The sequence below is a fragment of the Poecilia mexicana genome, unplaced genomic scaffold, assembly GCF_051168715.1.
Source record: "Poecilia mexicana isolate PSO_F unplaced genomic scaffold, ASM5116871v1 scaffold_19, whole genome shotgun sequence".
Classification (NCBI taxonomy): domain Eukaryota; kingdom Metazoa; phylum Chordata; class Actinopteri; order Cyprinodontiformes; family Poeciliidae; genus Poecilia; species Poecilia mexicana.
Window position 1 is genome coordinate 20,596,522 of NW_028263388.1, and position 14,028 is coordinate 20,610,549.

At 37.1% G+C, this 14,028-nt stretch overlaps 1 protein-coding gene across 3 annotated transcripts; it reads left to right on the plus strand.

The window, feature by feature from the left end:
- The first annotated feature begins 31 nt into the window (after positions 1 to 31).
- LOC106926197 (ras-related protein Rab-5C-like) lies at positions 32 to 7,479 on the plus strand. 3 transcript variants are annotated; one of them, XM_015000960.2, is made up of 6 exons: positions 32 to 150; positions 1,993 to 2,290; positions 3,855 to 4,006; positions 4,709 to 4,831; positions 4,923 to 5,016; positions 6,200 to 7,479. In XM_015000960.2, the coding sequence occupies exons 2-6, from the start codon at positions 2,122 to 2,124 to the stop codon at positions 6,331 to 6,333; spliced, it is 672 nt and encodes a 223-aa protein (XP_014856446.2). In that variant the 5' UTR covers positions 32 to 150; positions 1,993 to 2,121; the 3' UTR covers positions 6,334 to 7,479. The 3 variants fall into 3 exon arrangements, with proteins under 3 accessions (XP_014856446.2, XP_014856448.2, XP_014856447.2); XM_015000962.2 differs by having other exon boundaries at positions 93 to 176; XM_015000961.2 differs by having other exon boundaries at positions 118 to 208.
- The last annotated feature ends 6,549 nt before the right edge of the window (positions 7,480 to 14,028 follow it).

Consider the following 14,028-nt stretch of genomic DNA (forward strand, 5'->3'; position numbering starts at 1 on the left):
TTTTAAAACGTAGCTGTACCACGTGCTATCTGATTGGCTCTGACCTTGTGTCACATGACTGAAGAATCCAGGAAGTGTTTTGCTCCCACAAAGCGGAAGCGAATAATTTAGTGGACCTGAAACTGTTATTGGAGAAATTGTTTACAAGGGGTAAGACTCGCATAACTAAGTACTGGGTGCGTAGAATCGGTGTAGTCTTTCTTCCTTGGTAAGAGATGTTCTGTTGGCTCTTTGTTTGAGCCGGAGGATGTTTTAGTTTAGCTCTGCTAACTCATCTTATAGAGCTTTAGCCTCGGAGCTAATTTTCTGCTGTTGTTTCAGTTCGCTCACACGGTTAAAGTTTAACAAAATACGTTGGGACGTTTCACCGTCGATTTGCTTGAAGTTTGTTTGTGGTTTTTAGATAAAATATAATATTTTGTTCATGGGAGTGCGGTTAAAGGTTTAAAGCTCAGCTTTGAGACGAAAACTAGCTGTGTGTGGCCAGTTTCCTCTATTGTACATACTCTATCATAGTTTAGGAGTTTAGCGGACAGTAGAGCGATGTTTTCTGGTCTATTTCGATATAACTTGGCAGCTGAAGCCGTGGTATTGTTTGATGTTGATTAACATTTACCTTTACATAATATCAACGAAAACATTGTGATCAAAGTACAGCAGAAACAACTAGTTATCTGACCTTTGCTAACGTTTAATGAAAACTCTTTCTGCTTTAGGGTCACTGTATTTTCCGAATTACAGTTTTATTTTATTAATTAAGTGGAAATCATGAATTCTGTGATTATTATTATTATTTTGTATATGTTTATCCGACATTATTTGCACTCGATTCGAAAGTTAGATTTTAATTGTGTTTTGAAAAGATGAGCTGTTCTTCCCCGCACCGCTTTTCAAAAGGACAAATCTAAACAAAACGAGAACAAAGATAGCAAATGCTGTTGGCATATATTTCAATCTCACTTCCAGACCAACACAGCCTCATAACTTCCTTGTTTGACGTCATGAATGCAGTACACAGGGATAAAAACATCATTGTTTATTTGCAATGTAAAAACTAATAGATTGTGATTTTTATTTACACAAAAGTATGATCTAGGTCAAGCAGCAGTAAATTAAACTCTGTGTTTTTGACCAATTTTGAGAAAAATTTGCAGTTAAATCAGAAAAACAATGTGGGAATTTATTGATTTTTGTGTGAATTTTGAGGGTTTGTGAAAAACTGGAAGGACTTATTGATGTAAACTGGAGTCTAGAGGGCTGTATAAAGAGCTACGGCGGACCAGATCTGGCCCGCGGGCCTTGAGTTTGACACATTTTGTTTTGACTATTTTGAAATGTAAATGTATATTTATTTAGCATTGATTTATCTCTATTCCTTAGTTTTGATTTTATTACAAAATTTAAATATATGTTTTAAGTTAGCTAAGTTTTAACTGGAACATACCCGAAATATTTCCAATCTTCCTAATTGGTCTTTCTTGAAACCAAATGCAAAAAGTGTCAGGCTTCTTTCAGCCAGCTGATCAGTAATGAGCAGCAGCAGGTTGGGGAGCATTGTGCTACTCTGTGCTCCACACAATCAAAGTAATATCAATTAATATCGATCTTTTAGGTTTCAGTGCCTTAAATATGGGACTATAAATCTAAAATTTTCCTATTTCCATCCAGGGTTTCCCTCAGTGTATTAAAAGCCTGGCGGGCCACCAGACTTTACTTGTGTCCCCACCAGGCTTAGCTTTATTTATTTATTTGTTTGTTTATTTCTCTTTTAACCATTGCCTTTTTTTAAGACTTTATAGTTGGTATTTAGTTATTAATCTTCCAATAATGCATATCATGTGATATTTTCAAATTTCCTGTCAACTTTAAACATTTTTTAACTCAAAAACATGGCGGCCAACTGGATGAATGACATCAGCACCGGGTTTAGAAAGTTTTCTGGGGGAAACCCTGTCCACCACTGAATTTTATCTTTTTATTTTTCCTGTCAAGGACCTGAACTCTTCGCTGTGGTGCGATCCATCTGGTGTCCTCTCCAGTAGTGCGATTGCTGCCATCGCTGATCCTCGGACTCCGCACCTGACGTTACATATTGCTGACCTGCAGTTCCTCTGACTACCAATGGCTGGGCGCGGCGGTGGAGCAAATCGGCCTAATGGTGCTGCTGCGGCAAACAAAATCTGCCAGTTTAAGCTGGTGCTGCTGGGGGAGTCGGCCGTGGGCAAGTCCAGCTTAGTGCTGCGCTTCGTTAAAGGCCAGTTCCACGAATTCCAGGAGAGCACAATCGGAGGTAAAAAGAAACTGATAAAGAAATGGAGAGAGATGCAGTTTGAGGGTCTTTAAAGGAGAGAAACAAGTCTTCAGTTTGATTTTACATACCTGCACAGTGGTGCAGTTGGTAGAGCTGTTGCCTTGCAGCAAGAAGGTTCTGGGTTTGATTCCCTGCCCCGGTCTTTCTGCATAGAGTTTGCATGTTCTCCCTGTGCATGCGTGGGTTTTCTCCGGGTGCTCCGGTTTCCTCCCACAGTCCAAAAACATGTCAGGTTAATTGGTCTCTCCAAATTTCCCCTAGGTGTGAGTGTGTGTGTGCATGGTTGTTTGTCCTGTCTGTGTTGCCCTGCGACAGACTGGCGACCTGTCCAGGGTGTACCCCGCCTCTCGCCCAGAACGTTAGCTGGAGACAGGCACCAGCAACCCTCCCGACCCCACTAAGGGTGTAAAGAAAATGGATGGATACCTAGATATAACAGTGATGTATTATAATAGTGCTTATTGATTTGAAATTAAATAAACTATACTTTGGGGAATGAAGACATATCAATGATTTATTTTTAGCTAAATAAGACTTGGCCAAAACGTTTGAGAATGTCAGAAATGTTTTTCACCAACCTTATATCCTCATTATTGTTTCATTGATGTTCTGTGGTTAAGTGATACCCATTTTATAAGTTGCAATGGCTTCAATTGAGTTATATATATCCAAATATGAATAATATAACAACATCTGAAGCATTTCTTTGGCCTTCGTTTTAGTTGCTGAGCCATAAAGTTATCACGGTCTTGACCGAATCGCTCCTGGATTGTCATGCAGTTGTTCTCTGAGTAATTTTTTATTTGCTTTCTTTATTTTTGCCAATGTTTTAGCCGAAATTGGTTAATGATGAGAGTTAACCACATGGGATTCAGCCAGAGCAGCAACTAACAGTTATTTTAGTAATCTACTGATTATTCTGATGATTACTCTGTTAATCAGATCAAAAAATTTACACATTTCACTTAACATTTCGTTTGCATTTTATTTCCAAATTAAAAATACATGAAAAGATACAAATGAACAAATAATTGCATTCATTTTTAAATAAGAAAATAAATATTAAAAATAATGAATAAATAAATTATTTTGTTCCTTAAAGTGCAATAACATGGCATTCCTTGAATGGACATGCGCAGTTTCTTGTTTGTTTGTTTTTTTAGCAAATTACCATTTTTTTGTGTGTTTGTAAATTCCACTTCTCAGCTAACTAAATTAGTTGACAACTATTTCTATAATTGATTAATCGCTTGGATGCAGCTGAGGACATGATCAAACTACCATTGAGACCAAAAAATCCTGGTCCTTCCTGCACAATGTCGGCCTGTTCTTGATGTTTTTCATGAAATTTTCTTTGCTGCCTTTCTTGACACCATCACAATGGTGTCAATTTTCAATCCCTGTAATCCCGACCAACTCATTCTCAAAACATTTGCCCACCTTTAGTGGACACAATGCAACCTGATCCGATTGTCTAATTGTCCGATCTTCCATCTGAACCTCAAGTATTAATCAGAACATATTGATGCTGTTTGCCCTTCAGCTGCGTTCCTCACTCAGACGGTCTGTCTGGACGACACCACTGTGAAGTTTGAGATTTGGGACACAGCGGGTCAGGAGCGGTACCACAGCCTCGCCCCAATGTACTACAGAGGCGCTCAGGCAGCCATCGTGGTTTACGACATAACCAACACAGTGGGTATCAGCTGCAGGATCAAAGAGTTGAAATGAACAAAGATGGCTTTTTTTAGTCGTTGAATGAATTGCAATCTGATTAAAAGATTATGTTAAGCTAGAAGACTGAAAGTTTTGCTTTGATTATGCAAGATATTCTGAAACATGAATCCTTGTAGGATGACCGAAGTGAAGTTGGGCCTCCCACCTTTTTCAAATCAGACAAAATTGGGTCAAAAGTTTGTGCTACGTTTGTGCAGCTAAACTTTTTGTTTGACGCTGTCATTTTAAAGATATTAAGAAATGTTTCCAGAGGTCATGAAAGGCCAATGAGCCCTTCACCTTCATCAAACCAGATAAAATTAGTGTCAGTCAACTCGACTATGTTTGTGCAGTAAATATTTTGTTTGTGCTGAAGTTTAAAGGTAATTTTGATTTTGTAAAATTACCTTTAAAGTTTCATTAATACCCAAAGCATACCCAAATATCATACCCAAAGCAGCACAAATAAAATATTTGCTGCACAAACGTAGTCAAGTAGATTAACACCAATTTTGTCTCATATGTACAAGGTAGCACAAACGTTTGACACCATTTTTGTCTGATTTGCTTGGATGTGTGTTGTGGCTTCCTGTGTCTCCCTGAGTGATGAAAATGTTTCCCTTCACTTAAAAACATCTTGAAACTTCAGAATCGTGCTAATCCAGTCAACTGGTTTACTAGGACACTTTTACTCGTGCAAAAAACTGGGTGAAGGAGCTTCAGAGGCAAGCCAGTCCCAACATCGTGATCGCTCTGGCAGGCAACAAGGCGGACATCGCTGACAAGAGAGCAGTGGAGTTTCAGGTGGGAAGATTTAATAATATCTCTGAAAAATTTTACACCGATATTGTTTTCAAATCAGTTAAAGATAAATCTTGACAAATAATATTTCCAGGAGGCGCAAACGTACGCTGACGACAATAGTCTGCTCTTCATGGAAACTTCAGCCAAGACTGCGATGAATGTCAATGAAATTTTTATGGCCATCGGTAAGTAGCGAGTCAGGTCTCGCACCAACAGATATTTTTGGTAGCAGCTGGTTAACACAATCGTAACTGATTGGATTGAATTTCATGAGAAGAAAAGAGTGGGGGTGGTAACTAAGAAGTCTACACTTTCAGAGTGATTAACATTTGTTTGCAGTCGTATGTAGTTTAAATTAGAAATGGAGGATATAGAAGAGAGTTTTCTCATTGTCTGAAGAGAAAAATAAACTACATCGAATATTAAATATTAAATAGGCCAACTTATTTGTTTTTGTAATGAATTTAAGACACTCTAAAGCCTTAATTTAATTTAAGACTTTTTAAAGATGCTCAGACACTTTGTATCAACAGCATTAGGAATCAAAAATCTAAAGTTGTATTGTAATCAATTAATCACATAATAAATTAAAACAAATTCAATTTCCATTGACATAATTTATTTTTATCTCTCTTTTCTCTACAAAAACCTGGAGGATAAAAGTTTTCAGTTTGGTGTTTTGATCTCAACTAGTCCTTTTTTAAGAACAATTTTGTTTATAAAGACTTCAAAATTCATTTTATTTGCTGTTTTGTTTATTTACTTGGGATATTTAAAATGTCATCCAGTTCCAGAATAAAATGTTCACTAGAATTTAAAGTTTACTGATCTTTGAGAATGTGTTTCTGCCATTATCATTATGTTACTTAAAAATGGTCTCAATACAACAATATTATTGTTTATAGCAATAACTTCTGGAACAATTAGCGTCCAGCAAAATGTGTCGTGACAGGCCGAGGTACAACAATTATAAAATTACTCTTCTTATAATCATCATCATCATCATCAGTAAATACCAGGGCTTGTGTCTGACAGAATGACAAACACATTTAGCATATTAACTTTAGCTTGAACAGGAGAGAGTTTAAGTTTTATTCCTTGCACCACTCCTCTGTTTGTCATTATCTGAAGTCGACTTCCTGTCTTTTCTTTCCCCCAGCTCACACCTTTATTTACAGCAGTTTCATTATTACCTATTTTGAAATGCGCAACCCATAAATAACATGATTTCACACCTATGAACAAATATGAGCACATCTGCATCTGCACACAGAAAAACACTCATAAACAGAAATGCATACGTGCATCTCAGAACAACACTTTGTTGCTGAAAATTTCATTTCTTTTCAAATGTCTGTCTCTCTATAGCAAAGAAACTTCCAAAGAGCGAGCCTCAGGGCGGAGCAGGACAAGGCGGGCGGACAAGAACCGGGGTGGATCTACAAGAGGCGACCCCCGCAGGCCGCAGCGGCGGGGGCGGCTGCTGCGGCGGCGGCCATTAGCGAGTGCAAAACGACGAATTTGGAGAACGAGCCGTGAACTTCATTTTAAGGACAACATGTAGCTAAACCGCAGGCAGGCAGGCAGGCAGGCAGGCAGAGGAGGGCAGAGCCTCTCGCTTCTCCTGTACTTAATCTGATATTACAGATGTGATTATCTGGATCCTCTGATTAAAAGAACTTTAACGAGAATCATAAGCTAGAGGGAACTCCCAGCATCCTCCAGTACTTCTTTACCGCCTTTCCACTGTTTGTCTAAAACCCCATTCATCTTCCGTCTGTTTGGCTTCTCAGAGCGCTATCTTCAGGTTGCTGCTGTTCTGGGTGAGCATGTGTGTTTGTTCTGAATGCTTGAGTCAAAGAGTGTGTGTGTGTGTGTGTGTGTGCGTGCGCGTGCGTGTGTGTGCATGTGTATAAATATATGCACACACATGTGGTCGATGTCTGTCATTTCCTTAATTGCTGATCTTTATTTAGTCAACCAGTACGCAATATTGTTAATGCTAAACTTGCAAGCAGCAGAGCGATGAAGCTTTTTGTCTTATTACAATGAAATTCACATGATTGCATACCTGTTTGTTTGCACCTGGGATTTAACTCCGTAGTTACTAATGTGTATAGTGAGACCTTTGTGTGCATCCACACATACTACAAAGATTACTAAGATCGTAACCTGTAAAGAACGTCGTTGCCTCCAATGTCTTTAAGGGAAAATGCCTGAAATGAATCAGTTTTGTGAGGGGAACTTGCTGACTTTTGCACAAATATTGCTGAAAAACACAGTGAGGTTCATCTACAACCAGCAGTGCAGATAATCTGACAGGCATGCATCTCCCATACCCATATCAGTAAGGATCGGACCGTTCGGATTTCCACACCCCACTAGAAATGTAAATGTTATTTCAGAGAAGGACTCCGATGAAACGGATAGTTTTAGAAATGCTCACAAACTTGTTTTTTTTTTTTTTTTTTTTTTTGAGGAGTGATGATTTGGTGGTTCACTCATAAAAAAGCTTCTGAAATGTTGGAAAAATATATAGTTGCTTTCATTTGTTGTGTCCTGATAACTAACACCGAGATGTTAGTCATTTTTTAAAAAGAGATATGAAATAACATGTAAATCAAAAAAATAAATAACATTCAAGACTTCTTCTGTTTTGTTTCGTTTATATTTTGGGATTTTAATACATTTAGTTTTAGTTTTTTGGATGAAAATGAAAACATTTGCTTAAAAAATGAAAATATTTTCTAGATATTTCAGTATTACAATTCGGTTAAACTCTTTTAAGTTCAAAATTAATGACAAAATTCCCCTTCTAAAAACATTTGAGTATAATCTAAGACCAGTAAAATGTTATTTGATTCATGCACTGCAAAAACACAAAATATTACCAAGTATTTTTCTGTAGTTCCTAGTGCAAATATTTTATGCTTAAAATAAAACTAACATAAAAGTAACTTTTTAGCAAGATTTAGAGGTTTGTCTTAAGTAAATAATTCCTTAATATTGATGAAAAATCTCTTGTTCTACTGGCAGATAAATTAACTTATAACATGGGGAAAAATGTTTTAAGTTAAATAATCTGAACTTTTCCATCAATATTAAGAAATTAATTACTCAAAACAAACCTCCATATCTTGCTAAAAGTTACCAATACGTTAGTTTTGTTAAGATATTTGCACTAGAAACTACACCAAAACTACTTGATAAGATTTTGTGTGTTTGAGATAAAAACTTAAATCAAAGGCAAAACCAGCATTCAAGATGGCTTCCCAAATCATCACCAATTGTGAAAACTGCAAAGAAGTTTGTTTTTTGTCTTCTACACTCTTTCTCCAGACACTGGAACTTTTATTTACAAATAAAGTATGAAAATTACCTGCATCTAAAAAGAGGCCAACAGTCGAAGATGCTTTTGATGTTTTCTACATTTTTCCTTCCACTCAATTTTCCATCACAGCGTTGTGACAGAAAACCCATCTTGTCAAGCAATGACCTTTTGTGGCTTTCTCTAGTTGCAGATATCGTTAATAAAATCCTACCCTGTAAGCACTGAAACAGACAATTTATGATCCTATGAAATACTTAAATTCTTAGAGAAATTTTGGTTAGCTAGAATTAGAATTGATTTTAAAAAAAAAACAATAGAATTGTTTGAATATTGTGGGGGAAAAATTAATGAGTAACTATTTCCCAACACTAGATGGTAGCACAATACTTAAATCCTAAAACCAGAAAACTCTGAGACGTCTGAAAGAAGAGGGTCTTTCCAGGTTGTTGGTTTATATAAACAAAGCAAATTAAATATTTATTGTATAAAAGAACCACAACGAGAGCACATTCAATATTATAGGTATTTTCCTAAATGATGTGAAAACATGGACATTTGTACATACACTTATTTACATGTATGTAAATACTGTTTTGCTTTTTTGCCTCTTTTTGAATGTTTGATGACATATTTTGGTCCAAAATTAGGAAATCGTGGGCTAAAAAGTTGCTTCCAACATTGCAAATTAGCAGATTTTTGGCTGAAATACTGGGGGGTAAAAAAAAAAAAAAAAAAAACTTTGAAATTCTGATTATATTTTGGTTTTTGTACTGCTTAAAGATTACTATTGACTAGTGACTCCATCTGGTCACTCCTAACAAAACCTTACGGATGGATGCCCCCTGGGAACTAATCCTCCCCCTACCAACATTTCTGAATAAATGAAGCATTAAAAAGGAAATATTTAACAATTTCCATTGGGGGAAAAATAATAAACAACCTGATTAGCTTTAAAGAAACAGTTTTTTCACTTCAAGTTATACAGCTACATTTTTTAGCTTTATTTGTAGTTTCCAGGTTGGCAAGTTTGAACAATATGCTTCAAAATAAATTTGCAGGCCTTATTTAGAAACATAAATATGAACGTAAATGCATTATTTCACATATTTTATAGGCATCCAGGTATTTAATTTTCACAGGTAGGCTAAAAATGACCTGAATTGATCAGCAAAAATGTTGAATGGTTTAAATTTATCCCACAGGTTCACCTAAATAAAATGAAAAATTGAGAAATAGAGAACATAGCTTAAGCAGGCTGCTTAAAGAAAAAAACATCTTTTTAATCTACATTAAATTATATACTTCCAGTCTATATTTTTCTAACTTGCTTTTGTGGTTTGTATTCCACTAACAATACTTTAAATTTATCATCGCTGGCTCAACACACACACACACACACACACACACACTGTTTCACCGATATGGCGCCGTTTCTGCCCAAAGAAAAGCGACTGCTCTGCTCACAGTAAATGATTTCTCATTTGTTGGGCTGTCAGTCAAGATGTGTTCTGTCAAAAAAGAAACTCATTTCATGCTTGGCCTCTGTGAATTATAATGGGCTGAGAGCCTGACTGAAATTGACTGTGTTTAGGGGAGCAGCTTAGCAGAATAATGAAAATGTGGCCTGAAAAATAAACGTGTTTCTCTGCCCTTTCTGGGTTTGTAGTCTTCCTTCAAGACAGGAAATGAGGTCATGGTTACTAGAATTATCTTATTAGCTATTGGGACTGTAAATTAATGTTAATATTTTACAGAAAACATAGAATTTGACGTATTTTTACCATCTTCCTGGACAGAAAGGAATGTTGTTAAATACCAAGGACATGGGGAACGCCCTATCTGGGTTGTGTTTCGCAGGGGAGTCTGAGATTTCTGCTGATAGCGATCAGACGTGAGATGTGGTACAATAATTGTCTCTTATCTAAAATGAAACATCTGCCACCAGCTTGGGGCTTAGAGAAGAGAAGAAGGGAACTGAATGCTATTTAAAATAAAAAAAACTGTTGTTGGAAGTGAAGCCATTTTTTAAAAATACCAATCTCATTAAAAAAAAATTAACTCAATAAATTACTTTTTAGAATTTCTTAGATTTATATTATGACCTATTTTGTAGATGACTGTACACAGGTATAGATTTATATTCTCAATTTATAATCACCAATATCTCAAATTTATTTCTATATTGGCACTGATGTTAAACACTAAGTGTAAACTTTTTTGTTGTTGTTCAATAGACTCACTAAGAAAAGATTATTGACATGTTTGGCCTTTTTCCTAGTTTAAAGTCATTGTTTTGGAGAACATAAGAGTCCCAATTCATCATTGGTTCTCCAACAAGTCTTCCATTGATTGGTCGATCAGTTTTTTTGCGATGGCTCCTTCACTGGAAACCCTGGCAGATTTAGTGTAGTTAAATATTTTTGTTAGTACGTTGATCTGTTTTTTCTGTGAAGTTATAAGATTAAAATTTTGTGTGTTTAGTGTTGCTTATTAACTTTCTTTAGGCATGTTTCTCACCATAGCCAACTTGGTTCTATGTGCAAAGTGAAGAACCACCAAGATACACAATGATCTGAGCCAGAACCAAACAGTTAAAAGTCTAGGAGTGATCTTCCTGGCAAAACAACAGCTGTTAGTGAAGTGGTTTTCCCCTCAGCCAAGTTGAGACATGTGGTTGTGGAAGCAGAGTTGGTCCAGTCAGTTCCAGGAGTGAGACCACAGCCCAATGTTGGATCGGATGAGGTATTCTTCTCCAGCTAGGATGAACAGCTAGTTCATCCCTTGCCACGAGACTTAAATTTTGGCAATTTTGCACCTATTGACATCGGGACGTGACGTCACGTTCTCCAGAACTCCGCCCACTCCGCCATGATGGACGTCAAAAATAATCAATGCGTTCGTTTAAAGCCAGGCTAAAACAGACATCTGTAACTTAATATCGCTTCTATTTAGTTGATTTCACTTTAAAAATAGACATAGGGTGCTGCGCGGTTGGTTCTATAGGCAGACAAGGATGCAAACCAAACTTGTCATTTTAATTTATAACTTTTTAATAAGGAAAGCTACGGCGGCGATGGATAGCAGCTGTCAATCATAACGACTGGCAGCTGTCAATAATATTGACCGTCAGCGCTCGTTGTAATCGCAGATTTGCAGCTGTTATGGTCCGCACAGGACACACAACATAAGGAGTCCAGACCAAATTACATAAAACAAAAGGGTTTATTCAATCCGAGGCTGGACATAGAGGTACTGGGGAATCGTGGCAAAATAAACAAAAGTGTAGGAGCATTCACGAACCAGCCATGAGTTGACCGTCGGATTCGGGCCGCTCCCCTCACCCTACAACCAAAAACCGGAAAATCTCGGCTTGGCCGACGATCCCCAGACCTAACAACACAAGAGGGAGGTTAGCAAAGAAAAAATAACATAAATGGAGCGGGAGCGAGGCTCGGAGACACGCCACCAACCAGGAGCTCTCCAAACTTCCTGGCACATGTGGGGCTTCATCCTTTTAAACTCTCCCCAGCCAATCAACTGCAAGAAGAAAACAACAATTAAACAGGGATTCATTCAGAACAGTGACAGGAGCCCGTCACACTTTTTACAAGGTAAGAAGATTAGCGTTTATATACTTTATAAGCAAGTATTATTAGAAAGATATAGGCTGTGTCCGAATTCAGGGTCTGCATCCTTCGAAGGACCGGTCTAAGTAGGACGGGTCCTTCGAAAAATATCGCATTATGGAGAATTCGTCTAATAGTAGCCATGGAAACATTTGTGTTTCTATGGCTACCGTCATGTAGCCTAGCATGTATATATATATAAAAAACTGGTTAGTCTCCCGTCTTTTGTACGTTTTTAGGGCTGATCTGGTGTAAGGGCAAACCACTGTTTATGACAGTGATATAAATCAAGTGCTGTGAATTCAGGAAAAGTCGGTAATTTGAACAACACGTCAGGAGGAAGGAGGTTTCGGTCGGTTTCTGAGCTAGCTACCGCCGTCTACGAGCACCAACCAGGTGTGTTAAATTAGCTTGACTCGTACAAGTTAAAGCCACACATAAACTGGCAAAAACAACTTTTGAAAACAATTTCAGTCGCTGTGTTCAGTCCCTCACTTCCGACGTCCGTCATGGCGCCTCTAATGATTAAGTGAAGTAACTGCAAAGACTCAATAACAAAGAAGAGCTTAATGTGGTTAAGAATACATTTCAAGATTTACTAGCTTCCATAGATTTTCCTGTCACTGACTGATCCTAAATAAATCTGTTTTCATGTGAATGTTAATACACATCATATTTGCATGTGTGATAAAAATCACTGAGTTTTTGATAGATTATGAGTCTGATTTTTGGATAGATTGAGAGACTAACAGTGCTACAGCACTTTGTCCTCAGTGAATCTCAGCCATTGTGTCGAGTGCCATTCCTTTCCTGAAACGGACTCAAGTGGACTTTGGTGACATTGACTCCCAAGGGACAGAATGTACCAGGATGTACACTTTTACCCAGGACACATCATGATCTAATTTTCATCACTTGCCTTTCCGAGAGTCAATCATCCCCTTTCATTGTCAGCTTGTCAGACTGAGCCTGACTAAGAGGGATGATCTCGTCTAAATCTAAAAATGTTTATGGAAAGTCAGCAGAGTGCTTAGAAAACAGACTGAACCAACCTTACACACATTTTAATCATTTAATGTGTTCCACAATAAAATACAACTGTTCTGTTTAGGGCTGAAATGAATTAGTAGTACTAATCATGGTGAATCGATTGAAATAATCGTAAAAAAGAAAAAGACAATTTGGTGAAAAAACATTCAGCAACATTCAGAGCAGTAATTAAGCCAAAATTGTACAAAAATATAAGATAAAACCACTTTTCTGTCTATGCTTTACTTAACACTTAAGTGTTTTTTATTAAGGAGTGGCTTTCGTCTACAGCACGTGTCAAACTAAAGGCCCGTGGGCCAAATCCGGCCCACCATAGCTTTTTATGTGGCCATCTAGATTAAACACTAAGTGTGCTTAAATATTATGTTTTCAATCAAATTAATGTAGTTTTTATCTGATTACTGCCAAATTCTATCAATCAGTCCCTCCAGTTTCTTGAGAATTATTGTGGAAATTCACACAAAATCAACAACTACACTTTTTGTGCTAATAATTGGGAGTTTATTGCAGATTTTTCTCAAAAGTTGTCAAAAACTTTCTTACTTGAACTAAACAGCTGTCTCAGCCTTAATTGATGTCAGATTATAGTACATGATTTATACAGCAAGTAATAAAATATACTTCTTGAAGGTTCTCCTCTCTCAACAGAGTGACCATTGGGTTCTTCGATTCCACCCTGACTAAAGTTTTTTCCCTCCGATCGCTCAGTCTAGACGGCCGACAGCTCTTGGAAAAGTCCCAGTGGTTCCAAACTTCGTCCATTCTCGTCAAACTGGCCACTTTGCTCATTTTAACCTTCAAAGCATAAAATATTCTCTAGCCTTCCCCAGATTTGTATTTCAAGACAATCCGGTCTACAGACTTTGCCTTTGATTTAATTCATGCCTTTCTAAATCAAGTCTAATCAACTGAATTTACAACATTAGACCCAATTTAAGATGTAGAAACATCTCAAGGCTGAGCAAAGGCTGTTGCGTAAATGTGAATTCTTGGTTCCTATTTTTAATAAAACTCAAACGTTTTTTCCACATTGTTATAATTGGGGGTTTTGTAGACTTTTGAGAAAAGAGATTAACTTTTGGAATAAGGCTGTAACGTAACAAAATGCAGACATATTGAAGCGCTGTGACTCTGGATAATGTCCAAAACCTTTCAGAAATTATTTTGTAACTTTTTCTTGTTTTTGTTTG

Bases quoted from the DNA above. Each gene is read 5' to 3' on its own strand.
- LOC106926197 (XM_015000960.2), top strand. From the start codon at position 2,122: ATGGCTGGGCGCGGCGGTGGAGCAAATCGGCCTAATGGTGCTGCTGCG. The intron at 4,007-4,708 runs GTGGGTATCAGC...CTGGTTTACTAG, and splicing joins TTTACGACATAACCAACACA to GACACTTTTACTCGTGCAAA. The intron at 4,832-4,922 runs GTGGGAAGATTT...TAATATTTCCAG, and splicing joins AGAGAGCAGTGGAGTTTCAG to GAGGCGCAAACGTACGCTGA.